Source organism: Bos taurus, chromosome 18 (genome assembly GCF_002263795.3).
Source record: "Bos taurus isolate L1 Dominette 01449 registration number 42190680 breed Hereford chromosome 18, ARS-UCD2.0, whole genome shotgun sequence".
Taxonomy (NCBI): Eukaryota; Metazoa; Chordata; class Mammalia; order Artiodactyla; family Bovidae; genus Bos; species Bos taurus.
The window spans coordinates 24,847,830-24,869,313 of NC_037345.1; the positions used below are offsets into that span (position 1 = coordinate 24,847,830).

The following is a 21,484-nucleotide window of genomic DNA, read 5'->3' on the forward strand; positions in this document are numbered from 1 at the left end:
TTTTCTTCGTACTCTCTCTTCTTTCTCTCTTCCCTGTGTCTCGCTCTCCTCTCCTCCCCCTGCTCATTTCTGGCTGTTTGGAGTGGGGAAAACTTGAGCACTGGTTCCGACAGAGCTCATCCCACATAGAAGGTATGGAAGAGCTGCAGTGACCAACAATGTCGACCGGTCTCCTTAAATTGGAGAAACTCCTTAAATTGGAGAGCTGCAGGTAGGATTGCCTGTGTTTCATAGAGAAATTAAGATTAATGCACCTTAAAAAAAGATTAATGTGCCATAGTAAATACATTAATAGCATGTTGTTGCAATACCTCTGAAAGATAAGATCTTGGTTTGTTTAAATTTTTGAGATGAATTCAGAAGCATTTAACTCATTTGATAGAAAAAGTACTTGATTCTCCTGGGAATTATTCAGATTTGTGCCTTGTCATTCTAACGTTTTTCTTTAAAAAAAAAAATCTGTTGGGTGGGGCAGATAAGCATTCACTTAAAGATTTAAATAGTCGATTATTTAGGATTTTTGCAGACTTCATCTTTAAGTAGTAAGTAGTATGGACTTTCTTTAGGATTTTTTTGAAGAGATCCATGTGAAGTGTAGAATTCTTACATGAGATAAAATAATTAAAATAGAATTTTTCTATGCTAAAATCAAATCATTTGGGTTTGTAGATGAGAGAGAGAGTGTGTGTGTGGGGGGGGGAGCATGGTTTACCAAGGAATTCAGTCATTTATATTTTGTTATAGGGAAAAAGTACTATTCAAGGTATGTGGAATTATCTCACAAGTAGTGCTTTGGCATAAGACTTTAAATGAAAATTAAATACAGCATCAAAGATGTGGATTCTTAAGTGTTATCAAATGTAGGTGATTTGAATTGAGATAGTGACTTTTCCTATCCCAAATTTGTCCTCAGAAGAGTGTGATATGAACACTTCAAGTATATTTCCAATTTTTGGTGCAGAGATCATGATTTGTATAAGTGAAATGAAAAACTTTCCGAGTCCTCTAAGCCTTATCTGGAGGGTGGTAAAACCATAAAGGTTTGTTGCTTGTACCACTGTTAATACCTTGACTAATATCAGAGATAAAATGCTTTTGATTCAGCATTAAAAAGCAGCTTGATTGTCTTGTCTTCCCTTAAAAACAACCCCCCACCACCACCACCAAAAAAGAAAGCCAACAATACATAGCTTTTTATCCCAAGGAATGTATTTGTGTCATGGGACCCATAGGGTCTGGACTTCTTTGCAAAGCATGGACTTGGAAATTGCTCACCTAGTTAAGAGATTTAGCTTCCTTCAGAGGTGTGGGACTTTCTGTACTCTTAACAATAGGAAGACTTGAGGCACTGTCAAGTGAGGAATAGAAGAGAACAGCCCAGGGAAGAGAGGAACTGTGAGAATTTCACTTGTCTCCGTGTTGGAGGTGTAGATTTACCCAGGACTAAGATTGCTTTAAAACTGTGACCCAGTGCAGCATTGCAATGAATTGATTTCTGGGATGAGACAATGAGCTGTGGTTTGCATTTTGTAAAGATGGAGGAAACCTCTAACACTGACCCAGTATAGGAAATGACTCAATTATCCGTGCCTTGGTACAGTTGCAAATTATTTTCCTTTGTCTGAAGTGGGAGGATGCCAGTGCCTTCATCAGAGCTCCTTAATTTAATGTATGGAAAATGTCTCAGCCACCATTTTTAACAATTAGCTGTATCATGGTTGAGGTGAGCTGAGTTCTGAAGGCAGCTGCAGGGCCATTTCATTTACATTAGGTTCTGTGGCACGCGAGCTTTGTTACTGTAAAAGTCAAAAAATGCAATTGCACACTGCACAGAAGAGTTCTGTAGGAGGGTGGAGAGCATTCCCAGAAAGAAAATGGAATCCTTTTGTCTACAGTAAGTATTTCTCATACTCATTTAGCAGTGAGAAGTTGAAAATTTGTCTTTGGTTGAATGGACAAAATAGACTTTAAAATGAACACTGCAAATATTAAAGGTATAAAACAGAGATTGTTAGATGTATTTTTTATGTATGTGTTGGAAACCAAGGGTGATATATATTGATATATATGTGTACTTGAAATATAGGTTTTGTAAGTGGTTTTAATACATGCTTTTAATTAAGTATTCATTGGTAATTTAAGTTAATGAGAGTTCCGGCTTCTTTTCACTGTCTTTTACAATTGGTTTTCCATTTATGAAGAAAATTGCTGGATTTTAGGGGTTTTATTGTTGGTTGGTTGTTTTTTTTTTTTTTCTTTTTTAAGAAAATGCTTCCAATGTTAATGATCTATAATGGCTGATTAAAATATATAGGGAAAATGTTTTAACAAAAGAAGATTTTGTCCTTAAAAGATCAGTAGATGATGGAGGGCTTTCACTCCCATTAATGGGGACAATTTTTAGTGCCTTCTGTTTAATTAATAGTTGACTTCAAAGCTACTTGTGGAAAACTCTTGTTTGTGATTATAAGCTTAGAAATCTTGATTCTTAAAATTAATTGGATTTGACTCGGCTTTTCCTTTGTTCCTTTATGCTGTTACTAAGAGGAAACAAGTGGATTTTAACTTTGATTTGTGTGTTTATGTTTTCAAAGGCACTTAACCCTGAAGAATTTATAGTAAGTGTATTTTACAGTAAACTGTGCCATGAAGAATTTGTTCAGAATACTTTAGTAGCTGTTTCAGGAGTTGAATCTTCACAGAACTAGGTATCTTTTAACTTGATACCAAATTTATAAAGCCAGCTGTTCTTCCAAGTCTTGTTGCAGTAGCTGTTGTTCATCTTCTTCACTGAATGCTGTTTTCTCTAATTAGGAGATGTTTTTGAAACTAGGGGAGAGGAGGATTTTCACATCAGTCTTTTCATTGAAATTGGAAGGCTCAGTTTTCCTAAGCCCTCTTTAGAATCCCATAAAGATTCCGTAAATCTTGCATTAATCTTATGCTTGTCGCGTAAGAGCCTAGATCTCAATATAATTTTACTAACCCTGAAAGAGACATTTAATATATTAATTGTTTACTGTATATAGTAGAATGCAAAGGGATTCTTTTCCTTTGGTTTTTACAAGGCTTGCACTTTGAAATAAAAGACTTGGAGGACAGCAAATTAGAACTCCTCTTAACTGCATCTTTGCCTGCATAAATGTTTGGTTGGATGACATAAAGGGTATCACAAAGCCTTCCCTTGACATTTTTAAAGTAAAACTTAGTTAAAGATGCTGGTCTTATTTTCTTTCCCTGGCTTTATGTAAGCTGTGTACCAGGTACTCTGAGGACATAGCAGAGACCCAGCTGCTTTCCATTTTCTTTACCTTCACCATGGTCTGCTCCATGGTCTACTCAAGAGTGGCTACTGGGGAGAGGCTTGCATTTCTGGTACTTGTAGGCGATTCCTAAATCTCTTTAATGTGGAAATTTTAGCCTGGCTGGTAGTAGAGAGTCAGAGGCTGTTCTTTCTGCTGCAAAAAATATGTTTCTATCAAACCTTTGAATGCTCTGGCAGTGCCATAATGTAGATAAGCTAGCTTGTTGGCCAGCCCGCTAAGAGACGTTTGTGGCACTAAGATGGCAGTGAGGAAGGAGGAAAATGGCGTCCCCAGGAGCCCTGTGAGAAGAGGTGGGCCGCACGGGTCATCTTCGTTCAGTCAAGTCTGAAGATGGCTCTAGCAGCACTACCTTGCCAGTTTACAGTTACTTTTTACTCTGTTAAACGGTAGAAATTTTGAGATTTTCCTGAAGTAAAGACTTAATTAGCACTTGTATCTAGATAGCTTCCGATTGCTGCTTTTAAGAAATTGGTAGCAAATATGGATAAAACAAAAATTTAAATAAGTATTTTGTTAAGACTTCTGAATTTCCTTGCTTTGTGCTTTCTTCTTTTTTTTAATTGGGAAAATGTACTCCTTTCAGTATAGGATGGTTTTTCAGAAAACAAGACAGTATGCTTCTCCTTTATGGCAAGATGAAACTGGCATTCCTGTGGAAAAAACGTTATTTGTCTTTGATTCTGATTTTCTTTCTAGCTCTCTGTGGGCTTTGATTAGTTTAAGTATGAAATGTATGTCAACTGCCTTCGAAAACGAAGTTTGCTGTATTTCTTTTGTAGTTTAAGGTATGGATTATTTTGGAAGTGAGCTACAGTCATGACGATGCCAATTTCTTACCTGTTCCCACCTTTCATGGAGTTAGAATTTCTGGAACTGGCTTTAGAGTTTATGTACTATAATCAGCTCATCCTTACAGTTAAGTAAAACAAGGTTGACTGCCATTAAACAACTTGCTCAAGGTCATACGTCTGGAAAGCAGTCAATTTTGCCTGAATCCAGGCCATCAGACTCATAATCTATGCTGTGCATCTGCCTGCATTTGACTGTTTCTCTTGTGGGCTTACTGGTTGGTGATGGATCTAATGGATTGAGCTTGCAGCAAAGCAACCTTCTCCCAGAGATGTTCCTTCTCGGTCTCGTCGGAAATAGCTTTATGGAGCTCTGCTTGGAGTCCTCCGATCCTTTGATGTAGACGATACACATTTATAAACAAACAGTTAAAACAAGGTAAATCCTACAGGTTGAGCTTTTAGGTACATTCTGTTGATTTGGCATGCAGGGTGAAGTACTTGTCTCCTGGCATGGGCACGGGCATTCTGATGTATCCTCCCAGAAGATCACTTCTTGTTCTCCAGGTGTGAGGGGTACCATGGGGCAGGGTTGCCCCTCTTCTCCTAGTATGCATAGGCTGGGTGAAAGGTTTTACCTCCCTGTCTATTTTAGGCAATTTGTGTTTGAAGAATGGTCTTGCTCTCTCCCCTCCTGTTTGCTCGCATTTGCCGTTTTAGCTAAGCAGTGTTTGGTGTTTTCTGTACCCGCAGTGACAATGGTGAGTGCATCCTGCAGTATTCCCTCAGGTCTGACAGGGTAAAGTCAAAACGCTTCCAAACTTAAGGTTTTAGAGAGTGTGTGAAACCCCAAGTACTGGAGGCAAATGGGGTACCATGACAGATTCCATCTAAGGCAATGGGAAGTTATAAAAGAGAAAGTCTGTTAGTGGTTTCCCAACAAATACATTTTTGAAAAAGAATTTCTGAATGAGAAGAAACTGCAGCAGAACCAAACCTCCCTTCTCTGTGACAGCCATGATGATCAGCGCTCCGATCCCATCAGCATAAGCAGTGCTGCATAGCAGGAGGAGCTGGGATTTTCGACTGCAGTGTGAATGACTGACACCGTGTACCAGCAGGGAATTAATATGACACGTGGTTCCCAAACATTGTCTTCGCTAAGGGCGCTCCTTGCGCTTGCTAAGTAGAACTCAGACTTAATCTTGAGCACAGTGGAAACTAGCCTGGCAAACACGACTCAGCTGCCACCTGACTGCCTCAGAGACACACCCTCTGCTGCCTGTCCTTCTCATAGCCCCCGAGCCTTACTTTGTTGCCAAGGAGAAAAGACACTAGATCTGACAAAGCAGGCAACCTGTATTTTTTTATATATATAATACAGGATTCTTTTAATAAGTTCTTTTAAGTTTGGGTTGGGAGCGGGAGGACAGTGGGAAGGGACTTTGGCCATGATAAAGGCCATGACTGATACATTCCCATTTCATACTGCAGAGCAGTTTTAGTACCTAAAGTTCTTTGAACGTGGACTAATCCATCTCCAAGATGGAAATCCGTTCCCCAAAGACACATTAAAACATTTTTATCATCCTTTAATATATCCTCCTTATCTTATCTTTCCATCACCTAAGAGTGGCTATGGGATTAATATTTTTTAGATCTAGTCTTTGGGTGAGGAGAGGGTTCTTCAGCTGGGCATACTTTGGCACACAGTTTATTCCACTCACAAAGCTAGATTGAAAAGTTTCCTCTTTAGAATCCTCCCTGTTCTTGTGACTTCGAAGGGTTGCTCTAACAGGTATGCTGGTTTGGAGCCAGGGTCCGGGTTTGAGGGGCAGGCAGAGGAGAGAACCTGCTCAGAGCTGCTGTCCTTACTCTCTCCCATGGGGCCACCTCCGAGTCTGAGAGCACTTGGCTGGCTGGCCTCCCCGCTCCCTCCCTGCCTTGGTTTTTAGTGTTCTTACTTTTCGGCCCCCTCCTTCCCAGGAGTGGAGGTGGGGGCGCAGCAGAGGCCCAGCGACTACTGCAGGGCATATCCTGCGGCATCGCTGAGGTGCGGGCTCTGGCTTGTTTTCTGGAAGCAGTGAGATGTGGGAATCTGCGCCAAGCAAGTCACATCCTCTCCACAGGCCTCCTGTGACCAGCCGGGGAGAGCTGCTTACACAACCCTGAAAGGTTATTGCAGGGCTCTGCTGCATTTGGGAGGAGAGGGGATTTCTGCTGAAAAACATTTCCCCCCTAGCTGACTAAATGGCCATCATGTTTTATTTCACTCGTTCATATTATGCCCTTACTGCTTGCCCCCTACCCCAGAGAGTCTCCCAGTACCTGACCTGGACGCTTCCCTTTCCCGGATGACCAGAGGTAGATAACGGGGATGGCTTGGGCCCCCTAAAAGGGACAGAACTGGTTTTTAAGCAGGAGCACAAGAGACTTACATGGCTCTCACTGGAATGCAGACCTTAACCTTGGCCTTATCCTCCAAGTACAGCAACCAGATGTGCCAATAAGCAACCCCAGCTTGAAGCCTTGGTGCAGAACCAGAAGAGGCGTCTAGAGTAGTTGCCTGCCTACGCTTTGTTGGCAAGGAAAGTGTGCCTACGCTTTGTTGGCAAGGAAAGTGTGCAAGCATCCGTGCACCCCTCACTAGTGCCCCACAGGAATGCCGTGTCTCCTTCTCAGAGGTGACTTCCCTTCTGGATCAGAGTGAGTCCTACCTCTCACATGCTTTCTTTACCCAGTGCTGAATATCTCGGAAGTTGGGTGTTTGTTTTATGATAGTTATTTCTGCCTCCTCCTCTGCCCTTCCTTCCTCCCCCTCCTCCCCTTCCTCCCCCTCTTCCCCTTTCCCTTCTCCTTTTCTTCCACCCCCACCTCTCCCTTCTTCCCTTCCTCCTCCATTTTTCCCCTTGCCCATCTTTCCTCCTCCCTCTCCTGAAACAGGAAGGCTAATTCTTGAAGCGGTAGGCCTGAGGGCCTCATTCCTTTTCCTCCCTCAACTCCCCTTCCTGTTCCCCCTCTCTCTCCCTTTCCACCTCCTCCCTCTTCTTTCTGTTCTCTTGTGCAATGGATAGGGTAATAGGGAAGGAGCCACAAAAAGCTATTAGACAGACTTATATGAGTGGTTCTCTCAGAGGCCTGTGACTCTTCCAGAGGACACAAGTGAGATGGATTTGTGTCACGGTGATACTGACATGCCTGAAAGAGACCAGGCCAGCCAGTACACTTGCATCAGAGTGCTGCCATAAGGCCCCAAGTGGGCCCAGGAGGAAGCATGCTCAGAGCTGTGTATTCTTGGGTTTACAGTCTCTCTGCACATGTTGAGTTCTCTTCAGCCTGTGAGAACCTGTAGACCATCTTGTAAACCAATTTGAATTACATGGGAGCAAGTGATTTGCTTCGCCTTCATGGACCCAAATCCAGCACATAGTTGTGTGACCCTTTGTTTAGCCCAGCAGCAGAAACCATGTACGAAATGGGACCCTGCAGCCTAAGGAGTGACAGATGGCCTGGTGCTCACACAGCACCGAGGTCTGCCACCTGTGGCTGCAGAGCTGCCTGTGGGCCAGTGGGTCTGCTGATCTGGCAAATGGGGGAACAAACACCAGAGCCACTCTTGCAGCATCTGCTGCTACCTGCTGAATGAGGGTGGCTAGGCTTTTGCATAAATGCACAGTGAGAAATCATACAACAGCATTAAAAATGTATTACAGTTGACAGTGGCAGATCTTAGCACTGTTTCTGCAGGGGTATTTCTTGGAAAAACAAATATATGTACATATATGTATTTCTTTCTAATGCGATCTGAAAAATATTAATACAATTTGTGAACAATTTAAAATATTAAATTTTTCGTAGAAAACAAGCGGTGAAACCTACTGTAAATATCTGAATTGGTGAATAAAGCTTGGATTTGCTGTTTAGTCTGTATTTCTTACAAAAGGAGTTTGGTCTCTCGTGGGCTTTTATATCTTCTTGTTTTAATGCATTAAATATTGATCTCCTAAAATAACCAACCATGCTATAAAACAAAATGAAAGTTCCCCAAATTTTGAAAAATGCCCCCCATTTCAAATTTCTCTGTTCGTCTTTTGGACTTTATCAGTAGTGAATATCTCTTTGCACCTGAAAAATTCCTTGAGGCGTTCTCTGTAGGCACCACAAAGGGAGCTAATGAAAAGCGTGTCCACACCATCTGATAAGCCCAGCGGCAGAGTGCTGGCAGGGTTTCTGCTGCTTGTCTGAAAACAGGATCTTGCTTTGTCCTTCCTCACTTTCTCCTTAAGTAACAGTTTTGCCTTTGTAAAAATTTTACAAGAGAAGACTTCAGAAGAGATCGTTCATTCAGAAATTGGCAAGAAGGTTTGGGAGAGGTTAAGGGAGTGATATTTTGTTCAGAATGAGCTGAAGCAAAATAATGGGTACAGCAGTCTTGACAGAAAGTGGACACGTTTCCATTTCACTATCCAAAGTTCTCAGGAATACTTGTAGTGCTTATTGAAATTCTTGTTTCATCTTGGAATAGACTCTCTTGATTATTCTGTTTCTTAAGTTTATTTTTTGCCCTGCTTATTTTTCTTTCCTTCTCCATTGCCTTCCTAGCTCTTGCTTGTATCTTGGCAATGTTTTTTTTCCAACCACAGTGACCACTAAGTATGGTCACTGCTTAATTGTGTTAATATTATTTGGATTTGGGATGTTGGTTATTGACTTCCTTTAACTTTGTGTGTATTCCATGAGAGAAGAGAGATTTTTTGTAGCACTCATCAGTGTGTGTCTCGTGTCAGATACCTTCTGATAGAAAACCAGGCCTGCTGTGGCTGCCTCACTTTACATTCTGACCGGAGATTGCCAGTCGGTCTGTTGAAGGGAGAGAGGCCTAGAGTGGTCTTTCATGTTTTGAGCACCATGTAAACTGGCTTTTGTTTTGTGGGGCCAACTTAGACTAATTATTTTCTTTTTTGTTTTATTTTTTAATGATCAGGAAATCTATGTGTTCTTTACTTCAAACCGTTTACGTAACTCTTCGACAAACCGCTTACTTGTTGGTGGGAAGCAAAGGCCTGTGAAGGCATCAACGCAAGCTCTTTTTTTGCTGTCACATTTCCCTGGCTAAAGGGGATACTAAAATTTTTCTCACAGAGACCCTTATTTCTTAACCGTTTTACTTTTGGAAAGCAAATAAATGAAGAGAATTTGGCCACTTGACAAAAACAAACATCCTTTGCCCACTTGCTTTTTCGACAGTCATTTATATTCTGAAACCCAGAGTCTGCGTGGTGATTAAAATAAGGCAGTTTTTCATGCTTGTCTTTTTCAACCTGAGCCATTTAAAAGCCAGTTTGGCCTGCCAGGTCCCTGAGATGTGACTACACTTTTGATAGGAGACTTGGCTTACCTTGCAGCAGCATTCTAGATTGTTCTCAGCCAGTATGTGTTGCAAGACAGCCCACGTCCTCTGTTAAAGATGGAGCACGTGGCTGGAGATACTACTCGTGCAGATGTACAGTGGTTATTGTTCCACAGCAGTAAAAGCAGTATTTTGGGACACTATACCGTGGACAGTCTAGAACGGTGATTTCTCCATCTTTTGTCTGTGATCCATAGTGAGAAACACATGTAACACCATGACCCCTTCTACATACAAATAAGTATATATCATTGAAAGCTTCACAAGACAGCATCTATCCATACCATATATCTCTGTTGCATTTTATTTCATTTTTAAAACGCTAATTTCATAACCCAATTAAGAGTTTTGACGCATGTTTTGAAAAACACTATTCTAAAGAAATGCCCCAAACTTGACATTTATTGTTTCATTCCTCACCTGTGTGAGGTAGGGAAGGGGAAGGGTAAATATGCAAGCATAAAATAGCTGTTTATCTCATCCTAACTTGCATGGTAGAGTGGAAAAAGGTAGAAAAGGGGTCAGAAAATTTGGATTCCGAGTCTGAACTTGACTCCTTACGAACGAGGTTATCTTAATATGGAACCATAATGTTTCAGAGTTGATGGAAGCTCTGGAAACCATCTCAAAAGCCCTTTCAACTTTTAAACCTATATTAAGAACATATTGATACTTTATAGGATTATCCAGTTAAGTACTATTGAGAGTCATTTGAGCATTGGGTTAAAAGTGAAGACTAGAACCAAATATGTGCAGCACACACTTAGGACAGAGTAATAACCATACCCATGTAAGTGTTTGCTCTCACTAGTACTGGTGTAAGAATTGGTATTCTCAAAGCCTTTAACTTCATCATCTATAAAGGGGAATTGGTAATTGATGAAGGAAACAAATATAAGGATATTTTGCTCCCCTCCTGGACTCCATCCTTTTAGAGATAAAAGGAAATTTTATTTTTATTTTCTAAATTTTAGAAGTATTCCCTCAGTATTTCAGAAGCAGTTGGTCTTTTGAGAGTTTGAGCTGTGTTTGAATTCTTCCCCTGCCTCTTCTTGGTTGGGAACCCTTTATCAGTGTTAGTTGAATGCTGAAATCTGTTACCTGTAAAATGTGGTTGGGAAGGGAGGGAGAATGGATGTCTATTCTTTCATATTGTTAAAAGATTAGCAATAATGTCTTTGAATTGCTTGGAGCAGTGTCTGGCCCCTAATTGCTTCCTGAATAGAAGCTATTATATGTTACAGAAAGCTTGAAACCAAAACCCATTCAAGGAGCCAGTTAGAAAAGGGTCTGTTTCCAGGACTCTGGCAGAGAGGAACATATATAGATGGGAAGTCAGGAGTAGTTATCTTACTTAGCAGGCCTGCAGATGTTTATGGAATGTTCTTTATTGAGGGGGTCAGCAGTAGAAGGGTTGGAGACTGAGCAATTAAAAAAGCACTTGTTGACAAAAAGAGGGGAAATTAATGATGAGAATCTCTGAGGGTTCCAGTTACACAGCTGGCGTCTCCAAGTAGGAAGTGAGCTGTCGGGCCTTCTCTTTGACCAGGAATCTTCAGTGTGGCAGGGAGCTCCGCCCGTGGAGAGAAGGCATCTCCTAGTGACACTGTTCACGCCCCAGCTCACCTCTGTAGAAAAGCCATTTTCTTATAAGCTTTAGAAATATATCTCTGAAAGGTGCCTCACGGGAGCAGGAAACACGCACATGGAAAAGGGAGGTGGAAGAAGAGACCCATGGAAACTTGGACTGAGGCAGGTGTTTTCTTGCCCAGCTTATTAGTTCTTTAATTTGTTATTTTTCCTTAAGACATATGTTCTTTACAAGAATCTAACTGCCACTAGATGGCGCACAGATCCCAGCACTATTCTGACTGGGTAATCGTTTAAGATTCTTTTCAAAAGTTAGGTCACTGATACATTGTTTTTAAAAATAAAATATATTAAAATATTTTAACATTTCATTTTAGAAGTGAATAAAGGATGAAAAAATAAAATTCAAAATCCGTGTATTTTGTAAACTTGGCTCAACAGCCCCTATTGTTGAGGTTCATCGTGGCTCGTGGTCTTTGTTCATATGTAGGTGGTATCTGTAATTTGATTCTCACGCACAAATGCTTCATTTAATTTATTTAGTGAGATTTTTGGAAGATAGGGTTATAAGAAGAGAGTAATCTGCACCCCCTCCAATAATGCCTTTTTTTCCTTCTTTTTTGTTTCTTAACCACTACTTGAAATTTCATTTCTTAGAAGTTTTGAAATTGTGTTTCTTACGGACTATTATGTTGCTTTTAAACAAATGTCTGATTATTGCTTTGCATTTGTGTTTGAATTGTGTGTATGTGGGTTATAGACAGACATGGATGCAGCTGAAAGAATGAGATGGCTGGTCACTGGGAAGAGCAGAGAAGCCCAGAGAGGAGGTGGGGCAGCTGGCACAGCCCCTCCCACCCCAACCAAAAAGAAAAAATTGAAACCAGGCCTGTCAGGCAGTGGTTATCACCACCACCCTGATCATTAGCAGCATGAAACAGTGCAACAAAGCACAAACCATGCCTGCCCTTTGTTCAAAACAGCAATCGAAGATAATAGTTCTATAGCTTTGTTTATAAACTGTGACACTAAAGCCTTTGGCTGTTGCCGTTGAAGACCGTCTCAGGAAAAGGGAATCATAATAAAGATTTGTTTACTTGATATAATCATTCACTGTGAAGGGTATGAACAAGGTCCATTAAAATCCTTCCCATCATTTCACGTCTGGCTCCCTTGCAATGGTCAGAAACAAGCATGTGATGACAAGCTGCCCTCTCCTGAATGGATTCCATGGGGTGCCAGGTTTTACGTGCTCTGGCTTACTGAGGCCATTATATTAGTAGGCAAGTGGCCAGTGCTTCCTTCTCTCTACCCGACCACCTCCCCCAAATGTCAGTGTAGATGTTTGGAGCAGCCTGAGTGCTGCCTCGGGACTGCCTGCCCTGGAGACGCCAACAAGAGAACTGCTCCCAGATCTGCTGGCCGTTGTCCATTCCAGTGCTTAGCCCAGGTTGGGATGTGACGACAGATGTGGAGACTTGTACAAAGATCAGTCATATTTTATTTAAATATATGTCTCCAGTCTTATCTAGCCCCCACCCCTGTTTTGTTTTTGTTTTTTTCTTAATTTAAGAATCATAGCCTTGTATCTGGGACTGTTTGAACAAAATATATTAAAACATTACAATTGTTGAGATATAAATAAGTGATCAGTTAATCAATTAATCACGACAGTAAGTTTTCAAGAAAACTATCAATGTTTTAAAATTTAGCATGAAACTTTTAGCTTAATTCTGTTTTGTATTATAGTTCCCCAAAGAGTTCCCAAAATAAGAACAGTAAAAGCACGATTCTGAAAAAAAAAGAAACATGATTTTGAACACATGAATACACCCACAGTGTTGCTGATGCGCAGGTACCTTGAATTCCATAGTACAGGTGGACCTAATGTATAGGATGATGGCAGTTCTTTCATTACAACTAAAGCTTTGATCTCCAACTATTAGTTAATGGATTGTCTTCCTTGTTCCTCCTTGGCCCCCACATCCCAGCCGTGAGGTTCACTCCTCTGTGAAGGGCCAGGTACTAGCCTAGAGATCAGCATGGAAGCCCACTGTGTCTGCAGCTCTCCCTTCTCCTCCCCAGGATCTCAGGTTGAGCAATGAAGACAGTAGCGGCAAGGAAGTCACCCTGGGCATCTTGCTTTAATGTCACCAGCAGATCTAGATCTAATCCGTCCTAATGCTAGAACTACATGTTTTGAGCCTTGGGCAAAGCACTTGATTACATTATCTCCTTTAATTTTCATTTTACATCTGAGTAAACTACAGCTTAGAGAATCTGGGTGACTTGTCTAAAATCAAGTCACCCATGCAAGTAGTAAATAGGGGGAGCACAATGTAAAACTAGGTCTCTTGTGTTACCGTGAAGTTGTATTTTACAAACATTTCTCCCTGTGCATGTAAAACCAGCCTTGTGGGTCAGCTCCCCTTCCCCCCAGCTGTGTTAAACAAACAGTATATGTCATCTGGCCTGAAATAGGGGGCACACGTAGCATAACCCCAGAAGAAGTGTGTAAATAAATGGTTTTGCAAGTATCCCAACCACTGATAAACAAGTGAAAAACACCCAAACAGAAGGATGGCTGATGGTGTCCTCAATATTAGGAAGAAATTGTAGACCAGAACAGTTACAGGCACTGTGACCGGCTGCATAGCCAAAACTGTAGTGTAACATTTTCCAGTTGAGAGCATTTGTTGAGGGTGAAGGTAAGCAGGGTAATAGATGTCCCTATGGTTGTTTTTTTTTCTTCTTCTTCCTGCAGTGTGCCTTTGATTCTTTAAAGGTTAATTTCATTAATTTTGACCTAAGTTGTATCATTTCTCTCCTCCTTCCCAGGGCTTCCTAAAGAATGAAAAAGACAATGCCCTGCTGTCTGCCATCGAAGAGTCCCGGAAGAGGGTAAGACATGCATAGATGTATGCTGTTGTGAGGGCAGCATGTATGCTGGGGTGTACAGGTTCTAGAAGCTGGATTCTCTGTCCCAGGCCCAGCTCTCCTGGTAGTTCACCAGGGGGAGTTTTACAGTAACCATTTTTGAGGAAAATACCATGCTTGTAACTCTGGTGTATACAGTGACTGCATCTGAAACATTGGGCTGGGCAGTTGACCATTAAGTTAATCTTGAAATGGGAGAACAAGATAGTTCTTTGGTCTCATTGTTATAGTATAAATGGCATTTTGGTTTCTACTGAACCAGCAATTCAGAAAAGCAGTTATGATCCTTGATAATTTTCCCTAATTTATTTTCCTTTTGTCATAAAATTTGACCTTCTACAACACCTTTTAAATTAGCAATTTCTCCAAACTCTTTTGAACAAGCAAAAACATCTTGATGTTCAAGAGGATAGTACATAAGTCAGCCAGAACACCCATGACATGGGCAGCAATATTTTGCAACGAGCATTCCCACAAGATACTCAAAGATCATTTACTTTACTAACATGTGAGTTATCTTCAATTGTTTAACAAGGATGAAAAGATCAAAACCTTTCCAAAACCTTCCATTATGGAGTAAGAGATTTTCAAGCCCCTGGGTCTTTTGGGGAAGGAGGAAGCAGCAGCTTAGTGAGTATGTGAAGTTGGTTCTAAAGATGCAACTTTTCCCAGGAAGGAGGCTGGGGGTTTCGGGTTAGTCTGAAAGCAGTCTCTGTATCTGCAAGGACGAGTAGGAGTGAAGGGACCTCTGTTCTGCTGTTTACTTCTGTAGCCCATAGATCACATGAAGTACATTTGTGTATTTATATGGTTCAAAAAATAAGAGAGTAAAAAAAAATTGCTGCTTCTCGGTATGCTTTATTAAATACTCCATACAGGTGTAAGTGTCTCATTAGGGCTGATGTGAGTGAGACAGGGCAGCACGGGAGCTTTCCAGCTCTAATTGATAAGAATATGTTTCAAAGACATTATTTGAATGACTGGTATGCTTAATTATCAGAGTAAAATTCCCTAAAATTTAATTAATTATATTGTTGGCAATAGTACTTATTCCTAGAAATAGAGAGATTCACTTGATCCAGAATTGAAAAAAAATTTTTTTAAGGTTTTTTTCCTTTTTGTTCACACTTGGAATGAGTTATTCACCAACATTGATTTCTCCTGCTGTACAGGACCAATGAAATTAAATTAGGATTGTTGAATGCCACCGAGCCTTATTAATCCTTTTACCCTGCGGAATGTGTTTCTGAAATTGGCAGTCTCTGAACGTTGTGCCATACTGAGACTAAATGTGCCGCCAGCCAAAACATTTAAGTGACATACCACAGTGCAAAATGTGTGCATATGTGTTTGTGAGGGAGGTGTTCCGGTGTTGGGAGCTGGCCCTGAGGGGGGACCTTTCACCTGTCTGGATACAGGAAGGCTGCCACTGAGCAAGAATCATTTTCAAACAAAGGTGAGCCGCTTCCTGGCATTTTGGTGGTAATTTCACGTTTGAATAACTTGCCAATGTCCTGCTAAAATGCCAAGAAAACAAGCTACAAAACCACAAATGTGTCCTATCTTTTCCCATTTGGTGCATCCCAGCAAAAACAGAACAACATTATCAGAACATATGTAGAGTTTCTAAAAGCCAGCAACAGCTCAATAATAAGCGGGTGTGAAGTCAAAGCATATTGCCCTCTTCCCTTTATGAAAATGGGGCTCGAGTGCTCCCCACCTGTTCTTAATTCAGTTGCCCAGTTCTTTCTGTGCCTGCCTTTCTTAACCGTGTTTGAAGAGATCTATTTCCCCACATAACTTGAAAGATTCAGATCTGGTTTGTAACAGTTTCTCCCTGCTTTGTCATTTTCTGTGGTTTGTCTTCCCTTTTAATTTGTAGACCTCTGCATACCCTTCCATACCCTTCCTTATCCCTCTTCTCTTCCCTTGAGTTTCTTTCCTTCTTGTCTCTCACCTCACTTCAGACCCTCCCTGTCCTCCTTCCTCTTAGTTCTTAGCTCTGTTGATTCTCTCTGATTAGCTCTCTTAGTTGACATTCTTCTTTGCACCTAATCCAGTGGTCAGATGTGAGTCTAAAGGGAATAGGCTGGAAGAGGGCAGATGGGCAGCTGATCATCCCTGATTAGCCCACAAATTGGATGTTCCATTATCTCTAATGTAATTAAGATAAGCTGGGGGTGGCATGGTCAAGAGAAGAGAATTTTAATGTTGGGCCATTTATTTTTATTTGAAGCTCCTTATCACACTAATGATGAATGGAATGACAGTGCTGTTTGTTCAGGTTGTGGGGCTGTTTCTAAATGAGTAGCCTGGCGTACTTCTCATACATATTCTGAGGACTGGAGCCCAGAAAGCTGCCAATTTTCAGAGTACTTCCTGTGTTCCTGAAGCAGTTCTTGGCACACAGGTGGGCAGCTTGATTAACATGGGATGGTTGATTCCCACTGTTATGGCTCTGACCCTTACATGATGCTGGAAGTCTGCCCCTGCCGTCCTCATCAACAGTGTCTCTGAGACAGATTGTGTTCTCTTCAGTTGTCTTTACTGCTTTGCCATCCTTCACCAGCCGGAGGACTTAGCCTTAAAAAATATGCATGTGATGCCCTAGTGTGTTGGGTCAGTGCCACAGCTTAGTCAGCGCTTCACTTGCTTCACTTCCTGTTGCAAATTTGGAAAGCTGTATGGTATGCCAGCTCGCCACCTCTTTATTTCAGCCCACCCTGGTCCACCTGCCGCATAGCTCTCTGTTTTCCCTTACTCCGACAGGTGCAAGGTTGAGGAGGTGGTTGATCGCTAAACAGGAAGAGGTTTAGAAGAAATGTGGTTCAACACGTACAGCATTTCTGGGTAGCCCCTTCCCCTCCCCTCTCCCCCATCTTTCTGTCCAACATCCTTCTCTCTGTTCAAAAAGCATAGCTTTCATGTTTAAGGTCCCTAATGTAGCAAGAGAAAATGATTTTTCTCTAGGTATTTTTTTTTCAATCCAGGCTAACTGGAATGGTCTTTTCTTCCTGACTCTCAGAAGAAAACCAAGTGAAAGTCTATTTTTAAAGTTTTTGATTATCATTTCTTCTGTCTTCAGAGTACATGTTAGGAATACACTGATAGATGGACCAAATCAAATTTGCAGGATGTGCCAACCCTCTTCCTAATCATTTTTGTGGCTGTCTGCTGTCTTTTTCATGTTTTAATAAATACTGATCCATATGCAAACACCACATTTGTAAAAAGAGTATACGATTTTTCGTAGAGTTTCCCAGAGCTCATATATATGGATATTATCAGTATATAAATTATCTTTGTTGCCAGAAATAAAGCAGGCATTACTAATACTCATTCCCTCGGTGCTGCCTAACTGGATGCCAATCTGATTGTAAATGAAATGGCTTTTTGAAATGTGGGCTCAAGCTTATGGGAAACCTGGTTTGCCAATTAAAGAATCATAGGCTAAGAATGGTTATGATTCAGTATGTCCCTATAAGTTGCTTTAGTCTCCCCCTCAGAGGGTTTTGTTTTAGTTTTCAAGGGGTTTTTTTTTTTTCTTTTTTTCGGAGGGGGGTTGTTGTTGCTGCTTGTTTTTCCCTTCCTTTCTCCCTCCCTTCTTTTCTGTTTTCCTTCTTTTTTTTTTTTTTTCCTGAGTGCATTTGCTTTGGCAACCTGCAGTGTCACTAGCAAATAGGAGTGAGGTTTGCCAGAGATTTCAAGAGTGACTTTGAGTAGACTGATGCAGACGCTTTAGCCTCTGAGCCACCAGGGAAGCCCAAGTAGACTGATAGGAAACCTAATTGTAGATGGCTCTAGGTGTGTGTGTGTGTGTGTGTGTGTGTGTGTGTGTGTGTGTGTGTTCTTTACTGATTTGCTTTCTCCTGTGAAAATATTACTGTTTCTTTAAAAAAGATAAGACATTGAGAAAATCTTTTGTTTCTGTCTCATCTTAGAGGCTCATTAAATCTTAAGATACCATTGACTTACAATCCGTCGTTATTTTATGTACGGCACAGAAAAAGTACTTTAAAAAACAGTACTTCGATTTAAGCTTTTGACATGCTATCAATCGTAATATGTAGCCTGATTTCAGAGGGTTAAGGTTTTAAGAAGATATTTATCTTAATAAGCACGTAAGAAAAAAATTCAGCATTACTGCTCATTAGAGGAAATGCAGATCAAAACCAGGAGTTATCACCTGGTCACCTCACACCCATTAGCATGGCTACAGTCAAAAAAACCAGAAAATGATATTGGAGAGGATGTAGAGAAATTGGAACTATTGTGCACTGTTGGTGGGAATGAAAAAGTGTAGCCTCATTGAAAACATATGCAGTCGCTCAAAAAATTAAACATAGGATGACCATGTGATCCAGCAATTTCATTTCTGGACATGTATCCCAAAGAATTGAAAGCAGGAACTTGAAGAGATATTTGTACACCCAGTTTCACAAAAGCATGATTCATATTAACCAAAAGTTGGCAGCAACTCACGTGTGCATGGATAGAGGCATGGATAAACAAAATGTGGTGTATAAGTACAGTGGAGTATTATTCAGCCTTAACACGGAAGGAGGCTGCATACACTACAACATAGATGAACCTGAGGCATTATGCTAAGTGAAATAAGCCAGACACAAAAAGACAAATACTGTATGATTGCACTTCTATGAGGTACCTAGATGTGTCAGAATCCTAGAGACAGAAGTAGAATGGTGGTTGCCTGTGTCTGGGAAATGATGGGAATGGAGGTATTGTTTAATGGGTGCAGAATTTCATCTTTGCACAATGAGCATTCTGGAGATACATGGTGGTGATGTTTGCACAGCCATATGAATGAACTTAACGCCATTGAACTGCACGGTAAAGTGGTTAAAATCGTAAGCTTTATGGTTAAGTACGTTTTACCACAATTAAAAAACTGGTTTTCATGTGTTAGACTTGATGAAATAGGGCATGTTTGCACACAGCTCTCAGTTCTTTAAGGATAATTTGAAATAGCTTGCCTTTGCTCTGATTATGGAAAGATGGCAGATCTAGCGGGTTTTGAATTTCTGTTGCACGTTAAGGGAAACTGTGTTCTTTGTTTTCTCACTCGGGTCCTCTCTCTCTTCTTCTCTCCCCCAGACCTTTGGTATGGCTGAGGAGTACCATCGAGAGTCAATGCTGGTCGAGTGGGAACAAGTGAAGCAGCGAATTCTCCACACCCTGCTGGCATCAGGAGAAGATGCCCTTGACTTTACTCAAGAAAGCGAGGTGAGTTGAATCCAGAAAATAAACCATTATTAAAAATGTGAGGTCAGAAAATGCTTATCTGCTTGACCGCTGGCTGGCCTGGAACAGCTGGTCCCTGTCTTCCTCTGGAAGCCCTTTCTTCATCGCCTTCTAGATGCCCACATTTGCCTGGATTCCTCCAGCATGGCTGGCTGCTTCTGCTCAACCTCTTGTGCTAAATTGTCCTCAAACTCCTGTCCCAGGGCTCCATCCTTGACGTGTTCCTGATTCTTCATTAATCACTGCCCTGTTGGTCTCTTCTGGGCTTATGTATTAAATACCTTCTCTGTACTTGAAGACTCAAATTCACATCACCGCCCCAAATCCTCCCAGACTCATTTGTTCTAGTGGCCTTCTTGGCTACTCAGGTGTCTCAGAGCCATCAGCTTAACATGTTTAGAATTGAGTCGTGGTAGCAACTGCCTCCAACTCCCTCCCCGCTTTTCTCACAGAGTTTATCATCTTTATAAAGGGCAGTTCCAGTTTTTCACTTGCTGAGATCCAACATCTCAGATTCATTTTTATCCTACCCTTCTCTTACCTAGACTCTCAGACATGGTGACAAATCCACTTAACCCTCCTCTCAGTATATACCCAGAGTTCAACCACTTTTTTAAAAAATTTATTTATTTTAATTGGAGGCTAATTACTTTACAATATTGTGGAGGTTTTTGCCATACATTGACATGAATCAGCCATGGGTATACATATGTCCCCCCTCCCATCCCGAATCCCCCTCCCCAACCACTTCTTACCACCTCTGCTTTTAGCATTTGGGGCCAAGTCAACCAGCATCTCTTGTTCAGATTATTGGACCGATCTCCTAACTAGTTTTTCCATTATCTGTTGCTGTGTAATCAATCAGTCCAAACCATAGTAGCTGAAAACAAGTGTTTAGCTTAGCTGAGTGTTTCTGGTTTGGGATGTCCTGGCCCTGGTGGTCAGGATATTGGCTAAGGCTACACTCCTCGCAGGGCTCAACTCGAAGAGGATCCAGTGCCAGGCTCACTCATGTGCTTCCTGACAAGCCTCAGGTCCTGTCTGGCTCTTGGCTAGGGGTGTGAGTTCCTTGTTGTGTGGGTCTCTTTTGTGCTGCTCACAGCATGGTAGTGTTCCTCTCCTGGGGCAAGAGTGAAGGATCCAAGGAAGAGTTCAAGGGCCCCTGAGAGAAACTACAGTCTTTCCATGACTTAATCTTGAAAGTTATATTCTGTCGCCTCTCTGATCAAAGTAAATTACTAAAATCAGCCTACACTCAAGGAGAGAGGATTAAATGAGAACTTGGATCCCAGGGCGTGGGGATTACTGGGAGCCATCTTAGAGGCTGTCAACCACACTGGTCTCCCTGCTTCTGCCCTCGTGCAGTCTTCTCAGTAGCCAGAGCAATGCTGTTAAACACAGACTAGATCATGTCAGACCTCTTCTCAGGGTCCTCCAGTGACACTCGTCTCGTTTGGAGTGAAAGCCAGAGTCTTCGCCCTGACTTCCCAATCCGTCTCTGACCTGGTCTTGCTGCCTCTCCCAGCTCACATTATTCTGCTCTCCCCATTGCTCTTGCTGCTTCTGCCTTAGATCATCTGGGCTTCCTGTTCCTTGTGCCTAAAAGGCTCTTCCCCAAAATCACTGCATGCCTGTCCTCCTCACTTCCTTCAAATATTACCCAGTGCCATCTCGGTGAGGCCTTCCAGGACCTTTACATCTGAAATCCAAACCAAGCTCTCCCCATTCAACCCTCCCTATATCCCCTTTTTCTTGCTATATTTTTATTTTTAGCACTTCCTCACTTTAAACCACTTAAAATCACTGTGTGTGTGTGTGATGTCTTTATATTGCTTATTGTCTGTTTCTCCCAGAAGAATTTAAGCTCCAGGAAGGTAAGGATTTTTGTTTGCTGTATTTACTCATATCACCAATGCCTAGATGAGTGCCTGGAACATATTCGATGCTCCAAAAATATTTGGTAAATAAATCCTTTGGCCTTAGCTAACTTTGTGCCAACCAGAGTATTAGGGATGTGTGGTTTTAGAATGGGTATGTTACATGGGGTTTATCTCTTACTTATCCTGGAGATCTTTCCTGAGAGGGATTTTGAGGCTGCATCTTGGGATCAGCAGGAAAGTATGTCTTGCTTGATTAGTGATGTCTGCCCTTGGCCTGTGGGAACTGTGACC

At 41.5% G+C, this 21,484-nt stretch overlaps 1 protein-coding gene across 3 annotated transcripts in view; it reads left to right on the forward strand.

The window, feature by feature from the left end:
* Nucleotides 1-21,484, forward strand: part of NUP93 (nucleoporin 93) — a 102,957-nt gene that overhangs the window by 51,793 nt on the left and 29,680 nt on the right. For all 3 annotated transcript variants that reach the window (XM_059876612.1, XM_005218523.5, NM_001098921.1), the window contains exons 4-5: nucleotides 13,953-14,015; nucleotides 19,167-19,295. In XM_059876612.1, the coding sequence (XP_059732595.1) occupies nucleotides 13,953-14,015; nucleotides 19,167-19,295 (192 nt within the window). The remainder of the gene's footprint in view (nucleotides 1-13,952; nucleotides 14,016-19,166; nucleotides 19,296-21,484) is intronic.